This window comes from Hypanus sabinus, chromosome 21 (genome assembly GCF_030144855.1).
Source record: "Hypanus sabinus isolate sHypSab1 chromosome 21, sHypSab1.hap1, whole genome shotgun sequence".
NCBI classification, from domain to species: Eukaryota; Metazoa; Chordata; class Chondrichthyes; order Myliobatiformes; family Dasyatidae; genus Hypanus; species Hypanus sabinus.
In genome coordinates, this window is record NC_082726.1 from 61,192,484 (window position 1) to 61,218,176 (window position 25,693).

The 25,693-nt window shown below is 43.0% G+C and overlaps 2 protein-coding genes across 3 annotated transcripts; both read right to left on the reverse strand.

Moving 5' to 3' along the window:
* Window positions 1–102: 102 nt before the first annotated feature.
* On the reverse strand, window positions 103–25,307 carry LOC132379112 (ferroptosis suppressor protein 1-like). Its single transcript, XM_059946693.1, has 9 exons — window positions 25,198–25,307; window positions 19,120–19,301; window positions 15,024–15,139; window positions 14,788–14,907; window positions 14,583–14,675; window positions 5,264–5,372; window positions 2,173–2,325; window positions 1,441–1,641; window positions 103–673 (listed from the first exon to the last, which is right to left on the reverse strand). The coding sequence occupies exons 2-9, from the start codon at window positions 19,292–19,294 to the stop codon at window positions 519–521; spliced, it is 1,122 nt and encodes a 373-aa protein (XP_059802676.1). The 5' UTR covers window positions 19,295–19,301; window positions 25,198–25,307; the 3' UTR covers window positions 103–518.
* LOC132379111 (uncharacterized) lies at window positions 5,393–9,187 on the reverse strand. 2 transcript variants are annotated; one of them, XR_009507295.1, is made up of 2 exons: window positions 5,871–9,187; window positions 5,393–5,592 (listed from the first exon to the last, which is right to left on the reverse strand). XR_009507295.1 is itself a non-coding variant. In XM_059946692.1 (2 exons), exon 2 carries the CDS (start codon window positions 8,487–8,489, stop codon window positions 6,198–6,200), a length of 2,292 nt encoding a protein of 763 aa, XP_059802675.1. In that variant the 5' UTR covers window positions 8,490–8,655; window positions 8,934–9,187; the 3' UTR covers window positions 5,738–6,197. The 2 variants fall into 2 exon arrangements, 1 of the variants encoding a protein (XP_059802675.1); XM_059946692.1 differs by lacking the exon at window positions 5,393–5,592 and having other exon boundaries at window positions 5,738–8,655; window positions 8,934–9,187.
* Window positions 25,308–25,693: the final 386 nt, after the last annotated feature.

The following is a 25,693-nucleotide window of genomic DNA, read 5'->3' on the forward strand; positions in this document are numbered from 1 at the left end:
ATCTGCAAGACCTTGTGTCTTGCAATAGAGGTTGATATTTTTCTTCTATCCACAAGGAAACACATTACAATCCCCGAATAGACCCTATATTTAACACATGGATACACGTTCGGTATTTATTCATCATGCAACAAGTCATTTACAAAGCAGGTTTGTGTCTGATGAGACTCAATTCTCCAAATGGCCTATTCTGCATGGAAACATCGAATAACCAACTCACAGCTGACATCCTGTTTTGAAAAAAATTAATAGTTTTAATTTATTAATAGTTTATACCATTATTTAGCAAAAGTCAAAATTCCATTTATTGGTTAATATTTTAAAGTAACTTTGACATGATGAGCAAGATGGGGGTTGGCTTTTTACCCACATACAAAGCCAGCTGTTGGGATAGTTTTTGTGTCAGTTATTGTGTTGTAAACACCTGTGGCAGTTACCATTTTTCCTAGTTCATCCACTGAAGAACCAGCATAAGGCACATCCCTGTGTTGGGAAGGCAGCAGGCTGGAACTCGGGGCTCAGGGAGGTGCTGTCTGACCCATTTCTTTCCAGCTTTTCCAAACCAGCATATCCTTGCTTTTGGCTGGCACGACAACAAGCTTTCCAACTTGGAATCCAACAATCTGACCGATCCCATCATTGCGTCCCATGGATAAGAGCATGGTGAGGGGACCTAGGGGTGAAGAGAGACCAGAGAGGTGAAAGGGTCCCATAATACCATGAACAACTTCAGTCTCCATCTCCTTCTGGGATGGGCCAGTTTCTGTGATGTACTTCTCTATGTCTCTATTCAACCTCTCTGAAAAACTCAGGTCCTCAAGTCCTGGGAACATCCTTGTAAATTTTCTCTGCACTTTTTCCAATCTTATTGACATCCTTTTTGGAGGCAAGTGATTAAAACCATGCACAATACTCCAAATTAGATGACAGTAAGTCAAATAATCACACATTACAACAGTGGTGTGCAGAAAAGCATTTCTGAACACATTGAATCTTGAAGTGAATGGGCTACAGCAGCAGAGACAATGAACATACAAGATGTAGGAGGTACCTAATAAAGTGGCCACTAAGCATACAGCTGTACCTATAAACATAAATGCTATCAATTTTTTCAAGACTTCATTGGCTTTTATTGAACTGGTGACTTTAAAATAATGGGTTAATTTGACCAATTTCCCCCCAAACACATATAGTCCAAACCTTTAATAGGAGCTTCCATTCAATTGTATAAAGATGTAAAAAAAAGCAAAAGGGTGGCATTTGCTTCTCTTCAGCATTTATTGTAGTGGCAAGGTAAGATTAGGTGCTGACTTTGTAAGGGACACAGAGCGCTGATCCAATACACACAGGCATCTTTAGTTCAGTGACACTCCAATGTATCAGGATCCCTTTCCCTCGGTAATATTTGAAGTAATTTGCTAAAGCTGTCTGCAGACTTACCTGGTTGGTAAGTTTTCAGGGGCTTTTTTGTCAGGCTCCGGACAATGTTATCCACAGCCACGGCTGCGTGTAGTCCCGCATGATAGGCCATTTTAGGCTCTTTGACATCGGCACAATCACCTATTGCATAAACGTTTTCCATCCCGCTGACTTGCAGATGCTTGTTGACATGCAAGGCACCGTCCTCAGCAAGCTGATCGCCTGTAGAAAAAAAAGAGTAAAAATGACACACTCCAGCTGCAACCACTTCAAACGCCAGAGATAACTCCCAATTCAAACTCACCGAACGCTGTGGCAAACATCCATCCAATCACATTCTGCGTTTACTGGTTAAATGTGGCATAGCAGCATAGCAATTAGTACAATGCTTTACAACACCAGTGAGCAGAGTTCAATTCCCACCGCCATCCGTGACTGAGTTTCCTCCAGATGCTCCAGTTTCCTCCCATATTCCAAAAACATACGGATTAGGGTTAGCAAGCTGTGGGCATTCTACAAGTACATGTAGAATAGGGGTATGGTGGGCTATGGTCCATGGAGGACTAGGCAGTATTATAGCTTAGCACAGACCAGAATGGGCCAAGTGGACTACTTCTGTGCTGTTGTGCTCCATAATTCTTTGACTATTTAGAGAAAATATTTGATTCTTCTTTAACACAGCTGTGGCTATGAACTAGAGAGCAAGGAAAAGCAAGGGTATGGTATACCAGAATAAGGAATAATTACACTTACCAAAAGCCTTTGAGTATGCTGAAGAGTTGATCCTTATACCTGTACAACAGATGACCATGTCCACTGTGATTTCCTCACCTTTGTCAGTCAATATTTTCATGTCAGACTGCACTTCATTCACTGCAAGATCATGCAGGTTAGTGACTTTCTGTCCTGTTGGAAAACAATAGTACAAAAAAGTTTATTTGCTTCTCAATGCAAAATAATTCAAGTCCAAATTTCAAGGATGTGTGGAATTTGCATCTTCTCCTATGACCACATAGGATTCGTAGGGTGCTCCCATTTCCTTCCACATTCTAAAGATACTCTATCCAACACACAAAATCCTGGGCAAACTCAGCAAGACTGGCAATATCTATGAAGGGGAATTGGGTAGCATGGTACTGTGGTGGTTAGCACAACACTTTAGAGTACTAGCGCCCCGGGTTCATCTCCCGCTGCTGTCTGTGAGAAGTTTGCACGTTCTCCTCATGACCGCATGGGGTTCCTCCAGATGCTCTGGTTTCCTCCCACAGTCCAGACGTACTAGTTGGTCACTGTAAACTGTCCCATGATTAGGCTAGGACTAAATCAGGGGATTGCTGGGCAGCACGGCTCAAAGGACCACAGGGTCCTTTTCCATGCTGCATCTCAATAAGTAAACAAACACTCTACATTTTGGATCGAATCCCTTCATCAGGACGGGGAAAGTTGGGGTCAGAAGCCAGAATAAGCAGGAGAGGGAGAAGGGGTAAAGTAAAGCTGGCAAGTGCTAGGGGAGATCGGGTGAGGGGGAGGTGGGTGTTTGATGCTCAGTATAGACTCCGTGGTCAGAAAGGCATGTTTCTGTGCTGTACAATGCCATGACTGAGTGCTCAGAAGCAAGAGCCACAGGAGGATCAGGACTGGGTGACACCATGGACCAAGGGGACAATGCTGCTACTGCACAGGTCCAGAAATCTGGGTTCGATCCCGACCTCCTACACCGTCCACGTGGAGTCGGCAGGTTTTCGTTGAAACTTCCTGGGCTTCTGCACTGGTTACCTCCCACGTCACGGCAGCATAGCAGTGAGTGCAACGCCATTACAGATCGGCGCGTTCCAGACTTCGGAGTTCAATTCCGGCACCATCCGCAAGGAATCACTGCACGTCCTCCCCTACACATTTTCCCAGGTGCTCTGGTTTCCTCCAGCAATCCAAAGACACACTGGGTAGGTTAAGTGTTCATTGTAAATTGTCCTGTGATTAGTTAGGAGGTCAATCGGGCTTGTAGGGGTTGTTGGGAAACCCATGCAGTCACAGGGAGAACATGCAAACTCCTTACAGACAGCGGCAGGAATTGAACTCAGGTCGCTGGTGCTGTAAAGTGTTGTGCTAACCACTACTGTGCTGCGCAGTGTCATGAGGTGTTAGGAGAATCATGGGACAGTGAAATGTGGGGGAAAGTGAGCAGTAAGAATGCAGACCTTTTGGGTTGAAAAGACTATTATATTGTAAGAGGTGTTAAATATGATAATCTATCCTCAGAAAATCCAGGCAAGATACAAGGGTTAAGTTGCAATGAGGACTGAATCGAGTTTTGAGGGGGCCTGGGAGGGGGAAAAAGGAGGGTTACACACACAGGGAATCAGCAGGCTGGGCTGCTTCTATGCAGAGGAATAGAGTCAATGTCTTGGGCTAAGAAAGACCCTTCAATAAACACAGGGATTCTGCAGATGCTGGAAGTCCAAAGCAACACACACGGAATGAAACTCAGCAGGTCAGGCAGCATCCATGGAAATGAATAAACAGTCGATATTTCGGGCTGCGAACCTCCTTCATGTTTATGATTGGCTACAAATTCATCTAACCGGGGAGACACATCCAGCTGAGGGAGAAACCACTCACACGGCTATTTCAAGGCATCAGTGGCACCAACAGACATCAATACAACTCTACACTGGTATGGAGAGAATAGAGAAAGGGGGGAGGCAAGTCCAGGAGTGAGATCTGGTCTTAGAGTGGGGGGAGGGGGTGTGGCAGGGTGTGTCTGGACCCGCGTCTGAAGGCAAACATGGTTGGTGTCACTCAGGTTTGGAGAGAAGGGGCTGTGTTGGGAGGTTTGAGAAATGAGGGAGTTGAATGAGGGACAGGTGCATGGAGAGAAAGTCCATGTCCTCTCCAGCTTAGTTGATATCTGGCAAATATTAATCTTAAAGGGTATGTTCATTAGGAGTTTAAAGCGATTTGGTATGTCACCAAGAACTCTAGCAAATTTCTATGAAGAGCATTCTGACTGGTTGAATCTGGTATGAGGCACCAAGGCACAGGGTTAGAAAAAGCTGCAGAGGTTTGTAAACTCAGCCAGCCTCCCAGGAATGAGGTCCTTTTCAAGAGGAGATGCCTCAAAAAGACAGCATCCATCATTAAGGACCCCACCACCAAGGACATGCCCTGTTCTCATTATTCCTGAGAGAGAGGAGGCACAGGAACTTGAAGACAGTCAACAATTTAGGAACAGCTTCTTCCCCTCTTCCGCATGTGTAAATATTGACTGAATGTTTGGTGTGAGATGACTCAATGCTGGAAATCAGTGCAATTACGTTCCATCCTGGTTACCAGAGACATGTGTGTGCATGGCTGAAAGATCACAAAGACAAGCCCATGGCATAACATTTATCAAGCCACTGAAATATTTTTAAAGATCATTAGAAAAGCTGAGCTTAATTTGTCACATGTACATTGAAACGTCCGGCAAAATGCATTGTTTTTGCATCGGTGTCCAACATACAAGGGGAGGGGGAGAGGCAGCCAGGAACTGTTGCCATGCTTCCAACACCAAGATGGCAAACCCACACCTTACCAAGCCTAACCCACACATCTATGTGATGTGGGAAGGACCATGGTCACCCACAGGAAATCCATGCAGTTATGTAGAAAACATGAATTCCTTACAGATACAATGGGAATTGAACACTGACATTACAGTACCACCCTAACGCAATGTCCTGAAAGTGCAATGATTACAGTAAAAATCAACCCCCCCAATGTAAAGTCAATGGCCATTTTCGAAGGAGCTGTGAGAAAGCCTTGCCCTTCCATTATGTTATTACCAAGACTTCAGCCAACATACCTAATTGAAGCTGAACTCCTTTCTTCAAGAGGATATCTTTCAACCCTTGCCTCACACTTGGCAAGAGCTGAACATCAGCCAGAGGAATCTTGGAATGAATCAAAGTCACCTATAGAAAAATGCAACAAAAAAGCAGTTAGGGTCATGGAAGAACATGAGGATACAGGAGCAGGAGTAGGCCACAAGACTTCTCAATCTTACTGTCACGTTCTCCTTCGGGTGTAACGAACGCCGAATTTAACGTCCGGATAAACCACAGTTAATAAGAACCAGATCGCAGTAAGATTAACCATTTACTGTTCACTCTTCACATTAACATATGGTGAAAACTGTTGATAAAACAATACAAGATTGATACAGTATTTGTTCCTTCCTTAATATCACATTTCAAGTGTAAATACTTGCAAAGGTGACTATAACTACATTACACTAAGGTGCAGTATACAGGGAGAGTTTACCTGCTCCATTGACTACTTTAAATACACTTCCATGCAAACTATCCGCGACTCTTTAACTAACGAAAGCATAAACATTATCTACCGACGTTACCTCTAACAGGATCAGCATTAACATCTTAGTTCAATATATCGATTATCTATTAACTTACAGCGTTGCTCTCACTGTGATTTCTCATGCCTGCAAACTGCTTGTGCTCAGGTGTGCCTCGTGGAAAGCCCCCACCCTCGCGCTAATTTCAAACCGGTGTTTTCCCACAAGACGCGGCGAAACCGGATGTGACGTCATCGCATGCCGATATATTTTACATGCAATGAATACACTTTAAACACTTCTAATTCTAACTAGAAAATACTATTGAATGAATTACTAAGCGAAAATATTATAAACTAAATAACTGTCGTAAAGACAGCACACTCCCCGCTTGACCTTCATAAGGTCACAATGAGCAGAGTACAAAACTTAGTCTCTTAATCAGTCATTGGGTAGAAGTAGAATAACTTCTGTAACTGGCCTTTGGTAAATTTTCACATCGCCTAGTCTTCAATTCGATCTTCCTGACATGTCCATCCTCGCTAGGGAATGTAGCAGTGATTCTGGCCGTTGGCCAGCTGTTGCGAGCGACTTGCTTGTCCCTGAGCAGGACTAGGTCTCCAACTTGAAGATTCCTGCGGGGTTCTGTCCACTTTCGTCTCTGTTGCAACGAGGGTAGATATTTCTGTCTCCAGCGGGACCAGAACTGATTTGCCAGAGCCTGGACTTGTCTCCATTGCTTTGTGTACAAATCCTTGTCTGAGAAGTCTCCTGGTGGAGGAGGTGCTCCTGCCTTCTGCGTAAGGAGCGTTGATGGCGAAAGTATAAAGGGGTTTTCTGGGTCGGAAGACACAGGTAGGAATGATTGTGCGTTTATAATGGCTGTGACCTCTGCCATTAGGGTGCACAGTACCTCGTGGGCCAATCGGGTGCGTTGCTGTATCTCAGGTTTCCTTTTCCAGGTTTTCCGTAAGGACGTGAACCGTTTGACTGCCTGCTCTTTGTTATCTGGTGAGCGCTGGCGTGGTTCTCTGATTGGCAATGGGGCAACCCCATTATTTGCTTCATCTCTGAAGACCTTGGTGTCTTTGGTTTTTAAAGAAATGGTATCTTGAGCTGATTGTGCAAGTTTGTTGTCATACTTCGTTAGAGCGAAGACTGTCTGGCCCAGCGACTCGTCGCTTGCCTCGCGCTTGTTAACGCCTTGTTGTGCTTCTTTGATGCACGGGACACTCGGGCAGGGTTGAAAGATTGAATGGCGGCCACTCTCTAGCACATTGGTCTTGAGTGTGTTAACCATCGGTTTGTGTACGTCACCGAGACACACCTCTCCTATCACCACCCAGCCCAGATCCAGACGTTGCGCGAAGGGGGCGTTGAGTGGTCCATTGATCTGCTGCCTAACCTTGTGTACCTGGATAACATCTCTTCCTAATAGCAGGAGTATTTTCGCTTTCGGATCCAGTTCTGGGATGTGTTTGGCGATGTGGTGGAGATGCGGCTGGTGTAGCACCGCACTTGGTGTCGGGATCCCAGCGCGGTTATTCGTGATTTCATTGCACTCTAAGAGCGGAGGGAGACAGATGACGACTTTACCATCCAGGGACTCGATCTGGATGCCTTCTGCCTTCCTTCCTTGGGTTTCCATGTTGCCTGAGCAAGTTTTGAGGTAGTATGGGAACCGCTCACTCTCAACGTTGAACAATTTAAAGAACTCTGGACTGACTAGTGAACGATTGCTCTGATCGTCCAGAATCACATAGGCTTTGATGGCCTTGTCTTTGGCTCCTTTAGGGTACACCTTAGTGAGGCAGATCTCGGAACAAGAACGGCTTGACTGAGTTTGACCGCAAACTTCTGTACAGTTCGAGCTGACAATTGTTGTCCTGGAGTGAACCTCTCCCTCCCCGCCGTCCTGTTGTGGGGGTGAAGGAGCGTTGTCGGTTCTTTCATTCTTGACTTCATCACGGAGCCGTGAGGGTAAATTTCCTTCCTCGTATGGATGTGATGCAACCGTGACTCTCTGAGGTTCCTCGTAGCTGGGGAAGTTATCGAATACGTATGGAGAGGGGAGACGAGCCTGCCTGTCTATTTGAGATTGTACATAGTCGCTTGTGCGTTCCAGTCTGGTCCTTTCTAAAGTAGATCTTGCTGCGGTCAGATCACGCGACCCTTCAGCTTCTTCTATGTACTTTGCTTCCGCCATGGCAGCAGCTTCTTCTCTTTCTAGCTGCAGCACATGCAACTCTGTCAATATTTTTGTCATTTCCAACTGGGTTTCGGCTTCTCTGGCGGCCTGTTCTCTTTGTCTGGCAGCCTCTTCTCTTTGTCTGGCAGCCTCTTCTTTCTGGATTTCGGCTTCTCTGGCAGCCCTTTCTTTCTGGATTTCGGCTTCTTTGGCGGCCCTTTCTTTCTGGATTTCGGCTTCTCTGGCAGCCTCTTCTCTTTGTCTGGCGGCCCTTTCGGCTTCTTTGGTGGCCAGTTTCATTTTCAAAACTGCCTCTTGTTTGGCGTAATGCAGTCGCACCTTGGCGGCTTCTGCCTTGGCTCTTGCCTGTGTGGACTTACTTGATGTCGTTCTACAGCCCTTGTCGCTGGGCGCCATCGACTTGATCCCGGATCGAGCTGACATTGCAGCACTTGGAACACCTGATAACGCCTGGGTGGGCTTACTTGATGTCGGTTTACTGCCCTTGTCGCTGGGCGGCGTCGACTTGATGCTGGATTGAGCTGACATTGCAGCACTTGAAACACCTGATAATGCCGCTTTTTCACTGTCACGTTCTCCTTCGGGTGTAACGAACGCCGAATTTAACGTCCGGATAAACCACAGTTAATAAGAACCAGATCGCAGTAAGATTAACCATTTACTGTTCACTCTTCACATTAACATATGGTGAAAACTGTTGATAAAACAATACAAGATTGATACAGTATTTGTTCCTTCCTTAATATCACATTTCAAGTGTAAATACTTGCAAAGGTGACTATAACTACATTACACTAAGGTGCAGTATACAGGGAGAGTTTACCTGCTCCATTGACTACTTTAAATACACTTCCATGCAAACTATCCGCGACTCTTTAACTAACGAAAGCATAAACATTATCTACCGACGTTACCTCTAACAGGATCAGCATTAACATCTTAGTTCAATATATCGATTATCTATTAACTTACAGCGTTGCTCTCACTGTGATTTCTCATGCCTGCAAACTGCTTGTGCTCAGGTGTGCCTCGTGGAAAGCCCCCACCCTCGCGCTAATTTCAAACCGGTGTTTTCCCACAAGACGCGGCGAAACCGGATGTGACGTCATCGCATGCCGATATATTTTACATGCAATGAATATACTTTAAACACTTCTAATTCTAACTAGAAAATACTATTGAATGAATTACTAAGCGAAAATATTATAAACTAAATAACTGTCGTAAAGACAGCACACTTACAATATGTTCATGCCTGATCTATGCTTGTTCCATCTCCGCTTCTATACCAAGTGAACGTGATACAAGATGGCACCTGTTGACATGTCTATACTTCTCCCCGTCCCAGTAAAGCAGCCAGCATTGTCAAGGACCCTACCCACCCTGGGCATACTCTTCCCCCCTGCCCTCCCCCACTGGGCAGAAGATACAGAACCTGAAGGCATGTACTGTTGTGGATTTAATATTTCATTAATATTTGAGTAATGTTGTAATACTTGTTTGATTATGCATCCTTTGTTGTTTACACAATATATTATGGGTTATTTGGAAAAGTACGTGAATGGAGAGGTCATTTCACCATGTCATAAGTGTGCGCCTCACTAAAAGCAAAATCGAAACTAAGGCACTCGTATAACCATATAACAATCACAGCACGGAAACAGGCCATCTCGGCCCTCCTAGTCCGTGCCAAACTCTTAATCTCACCTAGTCCCACCTACCCGCACTCAGCCCATAACCCTCCACTCCTTTCCTGTCCATGTATCCCGGGTTCCCATTGATTTCCTTTTGATTAGTTTTTGGAGATACAAAACACAGGAGATGACAAGTTTTAAAACAACCCGAGATGACTACTTACCTGATGAGGTACAAAGAGACATTAAGAGTTTAAAAACAAAACACAGCATGTTTCCCCAACCACACCCCCTTCAGAAAGGGTGGCCAAATTTTAAAAAAACACTAAAAGGACGAAATTCACAGGTTCATAAATGGGAAGAAATTTATTTATTCATTTATTTTAAAAAGCATGCCACATTTGATTGCACAAGAGATAACTGGATTTCATATACTGAGTGAACTGAGCAGTATTTGGAAGCAAATGAAACAGCCAATGAAAAGGGAGTGCCAGTTTTGCAGAGTGCACCAGGTGAAAAGCTCAGAAGTTCGACCACTCTACCCAACCCACCCAAAATGAGCTTTGCTGATATTGTGAAAGTAATACAGGACCATTTTGAACCAAAATATTGTTGACTGCAGAGCACTTTAAATTTCATAAGTGGAACACAAGTCCATTTCAACTTCAGTGCCAGATTTGAACAGAGTGCCCAAACATTGTGCGAGTTCATTAATAGGGTTTAATGATGCAATGCGAGATTGCATCAAGGCAGCATCCAAAAACCGCTCCTACCTGAAGCACCGCTTACGTTTAAAAGAGCAGCTGAAATCGGTGTACTAATGGAAACAGCAAACAAGACACAAGCGAGTTGCAGTCTTGAATGAAAGTGAGTATGACCAAAACTGCACCGTCCAACCAGAAACCTGCCTGGTCAAACAAATTTTGTTACCCAGGTGACAGGGCCTCGCAAACACATCAATGCAGTTTTCAAGGTGCAATGGGCAGAAAATGCCTTAAAGTAGGACACATGCAAAGAGCATGTCAGGCAACCAAAAATAAATGGACTGCACAGGGAAGAGAAAAAGATAAAAGTCGAGCAGAAGTTTCAAAAAAAGGGCACTAATCAGCATGCTGTTGATGAAAAGTCTGATAGTGAGAGTAACAGGACTGGGTAGCCTTGAGATTCAGCAGAGTCAACTGAAAGCAAACTAAGAAAGGTACCGGATGATGCCACGGCAGCTTTCAAGGAAGATATCGGAAAAAACACATGAAGGCCAAAAGAGTATTAGATGAAAATACCGCACCTAAGTTTTACAAAGCCCAGCCAGTTCCTTATACCATCCGTGAGCAGCCAGTGAGCTGGATCGCTTGGAGGTTGAAAGAATTTGTTCCACATGCCCCTGGTCCCAAAGTGTTTCTCACCATAAGCACTCACACAGGGCTTTGTCTCTATAATAGGCTTATTTTTGGAGTAGCATCTGCACCCACACTTTGGCAAAGAGCTATGTACCAGGAACTGCAAGGCTGCCCAGGCACTCAGTGTTACTTGGATGACATCATCATTATTGGTAAAGATGATGAAGAATATTTCCAAAATCTCACAACAGTGTTAAAATGATTAGAAGATTATGGACACAGAGCATGATGCAATTCTTTAAACCAAGCGTTGTTTACTGTGGTCACACTGAAGCACAAGGATTATACAAGTGTGCTTAGAAAATTCAAGCAGTGTTGGATACTCCAAGGCCAAAGGACATCAATGACTAGAACAGGTTCCTACCAAACCTGGCTACGGTGCTCCACCCCTTGAACTCATTATTGCAGATCAGGAAGAAATGGCAATGGACAAAGCAATGTGAAGTGGCTTTCAAAAAGGTAAAGAAACTAGTGACGTCAGACTCTGCAATCACAATTTCAATGATCCATATTGTCCAGTGAGGTTTGCCTGTGACGCCGCACCTTAAGGCATAGGCACAGTTAAGTCAGATGTTATAGGCAATAGACATGAATGCCCCATAGTCATTGCATCAGTTTCCCTTACCGCTGCAGAGAACAATTCCACACAGATTAACATAGAAGCCTCCAGTATGGCTAGCAGTGTAAAACGTTTGAACCAGTACTTGTATGGGAGAGAGCTTGGCCTCATTACTGATCATCAACCACTGGTGCCCATTTTCAGTCCATAGAAGGGGGTTCCACTAACAGCACCAGCACGAATGCTAAGATGGGCTCCATTGCTTGGAGGACACAATTACAGGATTGAATTCAAGTGGGCAACTAATCATGGACATACTGATGGGATTGTTCTGTTTACCCTTGGACAAGGAAATACCTGAAAAGTTTACAAAAGACGACACCCCTCTTAATGTATTCTCCCTAAAGCAAATTAAAAGTCTCCCTGTTATGGGAGAGGTGATCCAAAGGGAAACCAGAAAATACCCCCACTGCACTTTCTTAGGTCTACATGGCAACTAAAAATGGCAGGAAGTGCAACAGAAACTCCAGTTGCCCCATTTTTACCAGATCTGGGATGAACTTGCCCTTGACGATCATTGCCTTTTGTGGGGATTGAGAATTGTTGCACCATCCAAGCTGAGAGCTAAAGTGTCGGCAGAGTTAAATGCTCATCATCTAGGTGTGGTCAAAATTAAAGAGCTGGCTTGAAGGTTTGTCTGGAGTATTCACTGCTACGGGCAGAAGTTCCCATTTGCTTCAAAAAGGCAACAATTATACCAGTGCCCGAGAAGAATAATGTGAACTGCCTTAATGACTATTGCCCAGTAGCACTCACATCGACAGTGATGAAATGCTTTGAGAGATTGGTCATGACTAGACTGAACTCCTGCCTCAGCAAGGACCTGGACCCACTGCAATTTGCCCATCGCCACAATAGATCAACGGCAGATGCAATCTCAATGCTTCTTCACATGGTTTTAGACCACCTGGACAGCACAAACACCGATATCAGGATGCTGTTCATCGACTATAGCTCAGCATTTAATATCATCAGTCCCACAATCCTGACTGAGAAGTTACAGAACCTGGGCCTCTGTATCCCCCTCTGCAATTAGATCCTTGACTTCCTAACTGGAAGACTACAATCTGTGTGGATTGGAGATAACATCCCCTCCTCACTGAGGATCAACACTGTTGCACCTCAGGGATGTGTGCTTAACCCACTGCTCTACTCTTTATACCCATAACTGTGTGGATAGGCATAGTTCAAATACCATCTATAAGTTTGCTGATGATACAGCTACTGTTGGTAGAACCTCAGATGGTGACGAGAGGGCATACAGGAGTGAGATATGCCAACTAGTGGAGTGGTGTCACAGCAACAACCTGGCACAATGTCAGTAAGACGAAACAGCTGATTGTGGACTTCAGGAAGGGCAAGATTAAGGAACACATACCAATCCTCAGAGGGACCAGAAGTGGAGAAAGTGAGTAGTTTCAAGTTCTTGTGTGTCAAGATCTTGGTGGATCTTGGGTACTAGCCTACAAAGTACCCAGGACATCTTTAGGGAGTGGTGTCTGAGAAAGGCAGCGTCCATTATTAAGGACCTCCAGCACCCAGGGCATGCCCTTTTCTCTCTGTTACTATCAGGTAGGAGGTACAGAAGCCTGAAGGCACACACTCAGTGATTCAGGAACAGCTTCTTCCCCTCTACCATCTGATTCCTAAATAGACATTGAAACTTTGAACACTACCTCACTTTATTAATATGTATTATTTCTGTTTTTTTGCATCATTTTTAATTTATTCAATATACTATAATTTATTATTATTATTTTCCCCTTCTATATTATGTAGCCCATTGAACTGCTGCTGCTAAGTTAACAAATTTCACGACACATGCCAGTGATAATAAACCTGATTCTAACTCTGATGGCCTGGGATGGATCAGCAGACTGAGCAGTTTGTCATGTATTATTCTGGATGCCAACGTGTCCAGAAAAAAGGTATCTAGAGCTGTTAGAAACACTTCCTGCAGTTCCAAGTCAACTCATACAACTACCATGGAGGAGGCCCCAGAGCCCGAGATTGCTTCACCTGCCAAGGAGAAAGACCCTCCTTGTTATGACAGGCATCAGACGACCTCCACAGCGAATAGGACAATTTAAAATTTACTATGCTGTGGATGTCTATATAATAGTTGTATTATATATTACATTGCGTATGTAGAGACAGATTACTAGAGAGCAATGTGTTACGTATTTGAATTGAGTTGCATTCTATATTGAGTTGGAATTTACAGCTAAGGAGTGTAGTATTTAATATTTCAGTAATATTGAATATTGTAAATGTGTTTTTGACTAAAATTCTTTGTTGCTTACATAATTCATTACAGGTTATTGGTAAAAGAATGTGAATGGCAGATGTCATTTTGCCACCATATGACAAATGCATACCTGACTAAAAGTAAAAATGAAAACTAAAACGCGCACATCCTGGGCTCATGTTTTTCTTCCAAAAAGTTTTTGAAGTTACAAAACATAACACAAACCACAGGTTCAAGGACAGTTTGGCACCAGAGTGCGTGACGACACTCAAGAGCTGCTCCCAGCACCTCCTTGGGTGGATTGGTTGTTAATGCAAGTGATAGCTCACTGTACGGTTTTAAGTATATGGGACAAAACTTTCATCTGAAATTGAAATCAGCTTCTACCCCACTGTTATGACTATTGAACGGTGCCAAGTATAATAAGATGGATTCTTTACATCACATTATGTTATTATAATCTGGCACCTTATTGCCTACCTGCACTTCCTCTGTAACACAGTACTACATTCTGCAATTGTTTTTCCTTGGTCTACCTCAATGCATTGTGTAATGGATTAATCTGTATGAACAACATGCAAAACAAGCTTTTCGCTGTGCCTTGGTACATGAGGCATCAGCAAACAAATTGAACCCGTGTCCCTGGTACTGTGAGGCAGCGTCACTGGTCTGCCCATCCATGCTCCCCAGTCTTACGTTAAGACCGACAACATTACTACATACCTCTTTGTCAGGATAATCAGTTTTGAGTTCTGCTGCCATTTCCACACCAGCTGACCCACCTCCGACTACAGCGATTCGTGGAGCTGCCCGAATCTGTGAAAATACAGAAAGTTCATGATGCTCATTACATAACCACAACTACAGAATTATAACTTCCTGTTGGACAAACCATCATTTCACAGTTTTACCTTTAACATGGTATTACCTTTGCTACAAAATCTTCATACATCTGGATGGCTTCTTCCATTGGAACTGGGTCACTGAATTTTCCAGGGAAGGGGCCAGAGCTTCCGGTGCCCAAAATAAGGTGTGAAAACTGCACAGCCTTCAAAACAGAAAGGCCAGTTAGAACTGCATATTGAAAAAGTTTAAGTGTCTCACAGCATTTAGATACCTAAACTTGCACATCTAAAGATGGAGTCAACACAAATGAATACCTACCTCCCTACTCTCCAAAATTACTTCTTGATTTTCCAAATCAATATTGATGACACAACCTTGCTTGAAGTTCTCTCCAAATGTCTCTTTGAATGAAATAAATGTTTTCTTCGCAAATCCTAACAAGGAGAAAAAAGTGAAACTAAAGTGATTATTATTGTATGTGTTTCTAAGTATCTTGATTATAATAGGTTTATTATTGACACTTTTATCAAGATACATTGAAAAGCTGGTTTTGCATACTGTTTGTACCAATCAATTGATTACATGATGCACTGACGCAGAACAAGGTAAAACAATAATATTGCAGAATAAGGTACAACAGTTACAGAGAAAGTGCAGGTAAACATTAAGGTGCTAGGCCATAATAAGGTAGATTGTGAGGTCAAAAGTCCATCTTATCATATCAGGGAACTATTTAATAGTCTTACAAGAGTGGAGCAGGAGCTGTCCTTGAGCCTGGTGGTATGTACTTTCAGCCCTTTGTATCTCCACCTGATGGAAGAGGGAAGAAGAGAGTATGCTCTGGGGTGGATGGGCTGGCATGCTGACTGCTTTGTTGAAATGTCCATTGAGTAGAGGATGATTTCTATGATGTCCTGAGCTGTTGCATTACCAACCATTAGCATCCAGATAGGATACATTTCATTGTGCAGTCGCAAAAATTGGTAAGAGTTAATGGAACAGGCCAAATTTTGAGCTTCTTGAGGAAGTAAAGGCATTGGTGGGCTTTCTTGGCCATGGTATCAATGTGGTTGGATGACAGGCATTTAGTGATGTTCATTCCTTGGACCTTGAAGCTCTCAACCCTCTACCTCAGCATCATTGATGTAGACAGCAGCACATGCCCACTCCGCTTCAAGTCAGATTTTTTTTGTTTCACCAAGTACACAACATAGAATAGGATAATGGTTTAGATGACAAATGTCTTCAGTCAACAGGATGGGAACCTTCATAAAACTAAAAATGTCTTCTCAGAGGTTATATTTGCAGTCCGTGATCAATCGCTCTTTGAACACTAATAGTATCAAGTAACAAGGTTGAGGTCTTGTCTCTGTCTAGTATTGCAAACTGCTGATTTGCTTGTCTAGCAGGGTGGAAGACTGATACAACCCACCAGTTCAACAAAGGTCTTAGTTCAAGACTCTACCTTATCTTTAGAATTGGAGCATAAACATGCAACGCAAATGACTAAAACACTGCTCACATTGAAACTCGGCATCAAGTTTGTTATCTATACTAATTTCAGTAATAGATTGCAATTAGTCAAGCAGATTCCTTGCAGCTAATTATTTGCAGCATAATATTTGTAATAGTATTGTGGAGAATGTAATCTCATTTCCTAATGACACTATAATAGAACTATAGAGTGAAAAGCTCTTCCCAGTGGGGGGGGGGGGGGGGGTGACAAAGTACACATTAGCTCTTCAGAGTCCATCTCTTTCACCCCTTGTAGACCTGATAAAATAGAGATAATGTAGATGACTGAGGGGAGAATTGAAAAACATCAAGAGCAATGTGGTTATAAATAAGCTTGAGGGATGATGTGAAATGGGGTCATGTTCACATTTGATTAGAACATAAAACGTAGGAGCATAATTAGGGTATTCAGCCCATTGTGCCTACTCCATCATTCCATCATATATGATTCATTGTTCACCTTTTCCCTTCACCTTATCAAAAAACTATCAACCTCTGTTTTAAATACACCCAAAGACTTGGCCTCCACAGCCATTCATGGCAACAAATTCCACAGGTTCACCATCCTCTGGCTAAAGAAATTCCTCCTTTTCTCTGTCCTTGTATTCTGTGGCTGTGCCCTCTGGTCCTAGACTCCCCCACTATAGGAAACATCCTCTCCACCTCCACTATATATAGGCCTCTCAATATTTGATAGGTTTTAAAGATACCACCCTCATTTTTTTGAAACTCCAGTGAGTACAGTACTTAAAATTATGAGAATGAAAATGCACTTTATTTGACTCAAATGTTGCAACAGCCATTTTATGTCAGGCTGGGAATTCAGCCGCATACTTCCTGCTGCCATTTGTATTTTGCTCATCTGTGAAAAATTCAGTTTCATTAAAGACCATAAGACAAAGGTGCTGATAAATGATGGGCAGAATGCTTCATCAATGCGTCTGCTCCACCATTCAATGAATATTAAATCAGCCTTGACTGAGATACAGCGCAGAAAAGGCCCTTTGAAAAATGCAGCCCAGCAATCCCTTTATTTAATCCTAGCTTAATCACAGGACAATTTACAAAGATCAACCAGTACGTCTTTGGACTGTGGGAGGAAGCTGGAGCACACAGAGGAAACCTACATGGTGATGGGGGAAACGTACAAATCCCTTATAGACAGCTGTGAAAATTGAACCTGGGTTGCAGGTACCGTCAAAACGTTCTGCCAACCACTATGTTACCGTGCCACCCCAATCCTCTCAACCCCATCAGTGCCCATGTGAGGATGTAGCTGTAGTAAATTTCCAAAATGACAGTGTTCTTTTTCTTCTGCACTGTTCTTGCTCTTGAGAAGGACGCAATTGTGAGATACTGTGCATCGTGGAATGTACCGATAACTAGGTGGCCAAGGTGATTATGACAATCAAGCATTTGAATGCCATTAAACAAATAATATATGTGTGTAAGTATGGACAGGGACTTGAAATTGGGCTATATAATTGTCAAAGTCGAGTTTGTTATCTGCACAAGTTCATGGATGCACAGATATAACGGAAAACTTACTTGCAGCAGCAAGTACAGTACATTGCATCGTATAAGCAGCATTCAGAAGAAAATTAGTTATTAACAAATGTCTACAAGAACATGTTTAGAACAAAAAATGTCTATTTTAGTGCAAAGTGATCAGTGTGGTGCTAAACTCTTCTGATTATGCTATAAAAGGTATATTTAAAGTAGAGGTTGATAGGTTCTTTATTAAGCATGTTAAAGGTTATGGGGAGAAGGCAGGAAAATGGGGTGGAGAGAGAATATCAAATGGTGAAGCAGACTCGATGGGCTGAATAGCCTAATTCTGCTGGTCTGTCTTATGATCTTAAAAGCGAAGTCTGAAAAGTTTATAAATAAATATATCAAAAGGTTCCTCATGAAGTGATCAACCACAATAAGCCTGGAGACCAACAACTACAGGCAACCCAATCTTTGACTCGGAGAGGAACTCACCATATTGAACTCTGGCCAGGCTCATCTGGAGTGGTTGGTAAATGAATTGACTTGAGCTTTGTTCCTCTTCTTTTGACTTTAAGGCAGTCCAACTTCAAGGTGGATTACCACCACCAGTTGGACTGGAGTGTGGTGTAGAGAATTGGGAAATAACCCTTAGTACTTCTCTTTCAAATGAATGCCAAATTACCCTAAAAGCCTTTTAGATTGCAAGCAATTAAAGATGATACTGTGAATTGAAGTCACTCCCATAACTTATTTAAATGGAAACTATCAACCCCCAGAGGTTGTAATGAAGCCTGCATTTGAATTTTTTTGAACTTTATATGATTCGCACTGTAATATGTGCAACTGTTTCATAATTATGACAAAACCTATGCAACAAAGAATGATGCTTTCCAAATAGATAAAATAATTAAATCTAGAATTCCCAATTCTAAGCCAGGTCAAAGTAATTCCTTCCTTTTACTACCTACTTTTCCCATAAACCCTAACAGTTATAAAGGAATCTCCCCTTATAAAAGAAGCTTTGAAGGTTGTGAAACTCATAAAAGAGTTGAAGTTACATAAGAGTTGTTTGAACTAATTACAATGAATAAGAAACGCAGTTAATAGGCAAAGTCATTGTCTGGTGTGGCTTGTCATGTGCTGAATTTCATCTGGTTTAATTGGCAATTTCACACACTGCATCAATATACCTTCTTAAGATGAGTATTCTCCTCCATTAAGTACAGCTTAGTGCAGCAAGGCTCTCGTCTGATTACCTTTTGCTTTTCATTAAAAAAAGGTAAGGCTTGTGCATCAGCAGGCAGTAAGAGAATCTATATCCTTGCTGGTTCACTACTTGGGGAGGAACAAGAGGGGAGAAACACTCAAGAGTTCAGAATCACAAACCTTCCTTCTGTTAACTCACCACTTTCCACCGACGCGCGGAGGGCGCCGGGATTGTGGTGGAAGGCATCTTTTACGTCAATCAACGTGAACGGAATCTTGTACGACTTCAGCTGGTTTCCTGCCGCAATCCCTCCAAAGCCGCCACCGACCACCACGACGTGGACCGTCTCGTCCACTGATACCGCCCCTCCCATGCCGCTTCTGGGGGAAGAGAGCGTTTCAGCAATTGTGTTAAGAAGTATTAATTGTAGGTAAACATACGTACCAGATGCATTGTAAAATGCCTCGGACCTGCATTTCCAATAGATTGGTGGGCAAGTATGCAGTTGGTGTACGTAATATTTCACTAGTTGATAATTGGTTTATCATTGTCACACACACCAACGTACTGTTTTGCATGCTATCCATAAGGTCATTTCACCACGTTAGTGCAAGGGAATATCAATAACAGGATGCAGAATAAAGTGTTATAATTACCAAAAAAAAGTGCAGTGTAGGTAGACAAAAAGCTGCAAGGCCATATCAAAACAGCTAGTGAGGTCAGGAGTCCATCTTATTGTACAAAGGCACTGTTCAATAGCTTTGGAATGAAGGGATAGAAGTGGTGGTTTCTGAGCCTGGTGGTTCGTGGTTTCAGGCTTTTGCATCATCTGCCCAAAGGGAGGAGGAAGAGAGAATGTCCAGGATGGGTGGCATCTTTGATTACGCTGGCTGCTATCCATGGCAACAAGAAGTGTAGACAAAGTCCACAGAGACGAGGCTGGTTTCTGTAATGCTCTGAACTGGGTCCATATGCTTGGCAGTTCTTTGCAATCTTGGGCAGAGCACTTACTACATCAAGCTGTGATTCATCTAGGGTTACTTTCTGCGGCACATCTATAAAAGATAGTGAGGGACGTACTGAATTTCCTTCATCTTCTGAGGAGGTACAAGCACTGATGCCCTCTCTTGGCCATGGTGTTTGCATTGTTGGATCATGGAAAGCTCTCGCTGTTTACACCAGGAAGTTGAAGCTCTCAACATCTCCACCTCAGCCCCACTGATGCAAACAGGATGTACAATAACCTAGATATTGTATACATCACTGAAGGTTACAAGAGTACACTGGGTCTGAAGTACTGATCAAAAGACAGTTTCCTATCCCATCATCACAGCTACCAAGTTTAAATTCAGTTAAAATTATCATCATTAACAATGACCATTAACCTTCAGGATTACTCCAGCATCTCAGGAAAGATGATATAGATGGTTGTAGACTCAGCCAGCTCCACCGCAGGCACAAGCCTCCCCACCATCGAGGACATCTTCAAAGGCAGTACCTCAAGGGGGGCAGCACTCATTATTAAGGAGCCCCACCACCCAATACATGCCCTCTTCTCATTACTATGACCAGAGGGGAAATAGAGGAACCTGAAGACCACTGTTCCCTCCAATGACCAGTGTGCGCAAAAATCTTGTGCTACACAATTTTTTCCCCCAGTGACATCTGCGGACTGAATAATTTATTCAATAAAAAGAAACAGTTCAAGTAATCCAGTTCTAAAATCTGCAGATACATCATCACAAACTCCACGTTGTCAACACCGTCTGGATCAGAAACTGGAAATAGTATATGATCATGAAATATACTTAACATGCCAACAAGGTAGAGAGTGACAATCTTTTGGGCACAGTTCAAATTCCTTCATGCGCTAGCAGCAAAAGATGAGTGCACATGCATACAACTTAGAAGGAACACTGTTGAAGAAGCATATTCAAATGGTTTAGGAACAGCTTCTTCCCCTCTGCCATCAGATTTCTGAATGGTCCACAGACCCAACCCCCGCACTACTTATTTATTCTTATTGTAACAGAATAACTGTTTATGTATTGCACTGTACTGGTGCCACAAAACAACACATTTCACCACATATCAGTGACAATAAACCTGATTCTTATATTAACAACTCTACACCGAAGCACTGATTCTTAGAATCAGAATCTTAACTACCTTTTGAAATTGCTCAGTTCAGGGGACAACTACAAATGAATATTAAATGTTGGCCTGGCCAAAAATATCTTCATCCAATGAAGAATATCAGCAAAAGGTCATTCATAACTTAGAATCTGAATCGTTTATTATCACAGATATACCTGTATGCCATGTTTTGATACTTTGCAGCAGCAGTACAATGCATAAAATATACTATAAATTACAATAAGAAATACACAAAATAAATTAGTGCAAAAAGAGAGCAAAATTAGTGAGTTAATATTAGTGGGTTTATTGTCTGCTCAGAAAGTGGGGAGGGGGAAGCTGTTCCTAAAACAGTGAGTGCGTGGCTTCAGGCTCATGGACCTCTGCTCTGATGGTATTAACGAGGGCATGTCCTTGATGAACATCCTTTAACGATGGATGCTGCCTTTTCGAAGTATTCCCTTTTGAAGGTGTCCTGGATGGTGTGGAGGTAGTTGCATGATAGGGCTAGTTGAGTTTACAACCCTCTGCAATATTTTCCCCCAATCTTGTGCAGTGGCCCCCTCCATGTCCCTCACACATGGCTCTTCAATGACCTCTGATACAGGGCATCAACTGTAATGTCCTGGTTAAGAGTTTTTTTTACTGCTATGCCGTAGGTATTTCATTTTAGCAGTTCTGCAAGAGCAGACCGTTCTGCTTTCAGCTTGCTTGGCTTTGAGCCAAGATAAGAGGCTCGTTATTCAACTTAGGAATGTATTGTCAACCAATCAGAGTGGTGGAATTGGGAGAAGGTACTGGAGAAGGCTGGGTTGAGGGTCTTGGTTGGCGGGAGCTGGGAGAGAACAGGGGGAAAAGCTGACTGAGGATGCCATCCCTGTGGCACAAGGTGCTTTGTGCAGATGAATGGCTTCAAGAGGAAGAACCAATACCCCCGAGGGAGGCATGTTTGTTTGACATGGATTTCGAGCAACATTCAGAAGGTGGTGGGTGCTTCCACGCGGACTGAGTGTCCAGTGTGCAAGTGACAGACAAGTTCAAGACCAGCTCCAACTTCAGTGCACATTTGACTGTCGAAGAGTAACAGGCCCTTTCTTTAATTTAGTAACAGTTTGCTAACATTAACATTCTTAAATATACTTCTTCATAAACTGTATGCAGTGTACGATCTGTTATTTCTTGCCGGGGGCAGTAAATCACATGGCATTCACACAAACTGGGGTTTAGGTAGGCAAGACACCCCAACCTCATGGATTTGGCAGGACCAAAGTTGTATATGTCCTCGACTTACACAGCCGGAGAACATGGAACAGAAATCTATAGCACATTAAGGCCCTTCAGCCCACAATGTTGTGCTGATGATGTAACCTACTCTAGAATCTGCCTGGAATTTCCCTAGTGCATAGCTCTCTGTTTTTCTAAGCTCCATCTACCTATCTAAGGGGCATTTAAATGATCCTATTGTATCCACTTCCATCACCACCGCCGGTAGTGCATTCCATGCACCCACCACTCTGTGTAAAAAAAAACACATCCCTGACATCCCCTTGATACCTATTTCCAAGCACCTTAAAACTATGCCCCCTCACGTTAGCCATTTCAGCCCTGGGAAAAAGCCTCTGGTGGGTCTTTCGGTGCAGAGTTGTGAGTTGCCTACTAGGGTTAACAAACCATTTCCCGAGATATTGCTCATCTTTTTGTCTGCAGGGATGCTGAATGATCAACAGTTTGTTTTCTTCTTGATCCTCACATGGCTTCACATTTTGGGGCTGAACCAGCACACTCTCACTTGTTGGAAGAGCAAATGTGACTAGAGGCATCCTCATAGCACATCTACCAAATTCCACCGATGTCAGCAATGTGTTTGCACCAGGCCCTTTGGTGTTAATAACTTCACTCACCTCAACTCTGAACTGATTCCACAACTTACAGACTCACTTTCAAAGACCCTACAACTCAAGTTCTCAGTATTATATATATTTTTTTTATTTGCACAATTACTCAGCAGGTCAGGCAGCATCTACAGAAAGGAATAAGCAGTCAATGTTTCAGGTGAAAACCCTTCATCAGGATTGGAAAGGGAAAGATGCCAGAGTAAAGTGGTGGGGGGGGGGGGAATGGAAGGAGTACAAGCAAGAACTGGAGTACAAACAAGCACCTGGTGATTGAAGCCAGGTAGGTAGAGGAGGAGGGATGAAGTGAAAAGCTGGGAAGTGATAGGTGGAAAAAGTAAAGGGTTGAAGAAAGGGGATACTTTGTTTTCATATCATTTTCCATAAATTCTACTGTATCTTTATTTTCTTGTAAATGCCTACAAGAAAATGAATATTAAGGTAGTATGTGGTGACTGTGGAAATACGTCTAACCATTTAGTCTTTATCAATTTACAACTTTTGTAAAATGTAATGTGACAAAATGGAATCTATGTGATTCCAGAGTGCTTTGCTGGTTTGGATAGAGGCTTATAAGAAGTGTGAGTGTGTTTTATAGTGGGGGAATCTTTATGGCAGGGTGTGTTTTGACAACAGAGAAAAACAGATCACAGCTGTCATGAGGGTAAGAAGCCTCAAAAGGTAAATGGACTGATTGAAGACAAATATGGTGGATTCAGATAAGGAAGGAATACAATTATTTGATGGAACAACCTCAAAGACATGAAGTTGATGAATTACTGGACTTTGTAAATGTATAAAAATGGTTTGTTTTGAGCTCCAAGATTAAAGATACCTTCCTTGACATAGGGAGGGAAACTTTCCTTTGCAAGTAATAAATGCGCCTATAATTTGATCCGCTCTGAATTTGTTGTTTTTTGTCACTCTATATTAGAGACCTAGCTGAGTGGTACACCACATGACATATGTACTTTGTTAATACATTTACTTTGACTTAGCAGCTGGAAATGCTACAGCTGCTGTAAACAGAATTTTATAGATGCAAGTTTAAGAAAACATTTTATCACAGATATTTAAGGGACAAATTCCAGCAAATAGGATTTGCATAGATGGGTATCACTGTTGGCACGGATGAAGTACGTTACCTTTCCATCCCTGGAAACTTCCTCACTCAGAGGGCGCCAAGAGTGTGAAACAAACTGACAGTGCAACTGTGGCTCGATTGCAACATTTAAGAGAAATCTGGATAAGTACATGGGTGGGAGTGGTTATGGAGGGCTATGGTAGAGGTGTGGGTCAACTGGACTAAGCAGAATAACAGTTTGGCACAGACTAGATGGGCCAAAGAGCCCGATTCTCTAGCTTATGAAAATACAAAATTACCCTTCACAGGCTGTTTAAACAACATACAGTCACTGTAAACAACAGAGCCTAGAGAAGATCCCCTCTCCCTTCTACTTATCAAAAATAGCCATCTATAGGTTCAGGACTTTAATGTCATAGGGAACAGCAGAACTTGGAGCAAAACCACTGTTTCCTGGAGGGTTCCAGCCCAATCAGACAAGGAGAACCAATGAAGCTCCGCGCCATCGCTATTCAATGAAGCCCGTTAAATCATAGTTTTATACAGGAAACTTGAATCCAAAACTCAAATTCATTTCCACTCTCCACTACCACAAAACCTTCCCCTTACACACACACGGGGTATAAATACCATTAAGTTCAAAGCAAATTTATTATCAAAACTGATAAGTCACCATATTCAACACTGAGATTCGTTTTATCGCGGGCATACTCTGTAAACCCAAGAAAGATAACAGAATAAATGAAAGACCGTACCAACAGGGCGGACAACTAGGGTGTAAAAGACAATAAACTATGTAAATACAACATTTAAAAATAATAATAATAATAAATACTGAGAACATGAGATGAAAAGTCCTTGAAAGTGAGTGCATAGTTTATGGAAACGGTTCGGTGACGGGGCGAGTGAAGTTATCCTCCTTGGTTCAGAGCCTGATGGTGAGGGCTAATAACTGCTCCTGAACCTGGTGGATTACTACGTAAACATTACAGTCACAAGTTAACTTCTGTGGCGTTTGCGAGTTGGTTGGGAAAACTTAGCGAATGCAACAGCGATTCTTTAAAACTGCATTCGCGAAGTCGCGTCAATGTTGCATTTCCTTAGGGAAGTAGGCGACGCGACGCAGCAAAACTCCCAGCTCAAGCCGACACCATGACAGCTTACCGTGCCGAGAAGGGAAGGAGGTAAGTCCCCGCACTCCGTGTCCACAAGAGAAGGCCGACAAGCGGCAGGGGACGGTCCCTGATAATGGTGACGAGGGCGGAGAGGCTCGTAACCCGCCCCCTTTGCGATCGCCGAAGGTCCAATTGCAGGGAGACGTGCCCGCTGACGGGTCCAGGCGCGATACGCCTACTGGGGTCCAACTTCCAGAGTTGTGCGCAGTATTGTGTTTTGAAAACCCCTGACTACCCCGCAGGCAGTCTTTATCCCCTTTTTGATCAGCTGTTCCCAGTTCTTCTATATCATGACTAACTGTTGGCCTTATAGAAACATAGAAAATAGGTGCAGGAGTAGGCCATTCGGCCCCTCGAGCCTGCACCGCCATTCAGTATGAACATGGCTGATCATCCAACTCAGAGCCCTGTACCGGCTTTCTCTCCATACCCCCTGATCCCTTTAGCCACAAGGGCCATATCTAACTTCCTCCTAAATATAGCCA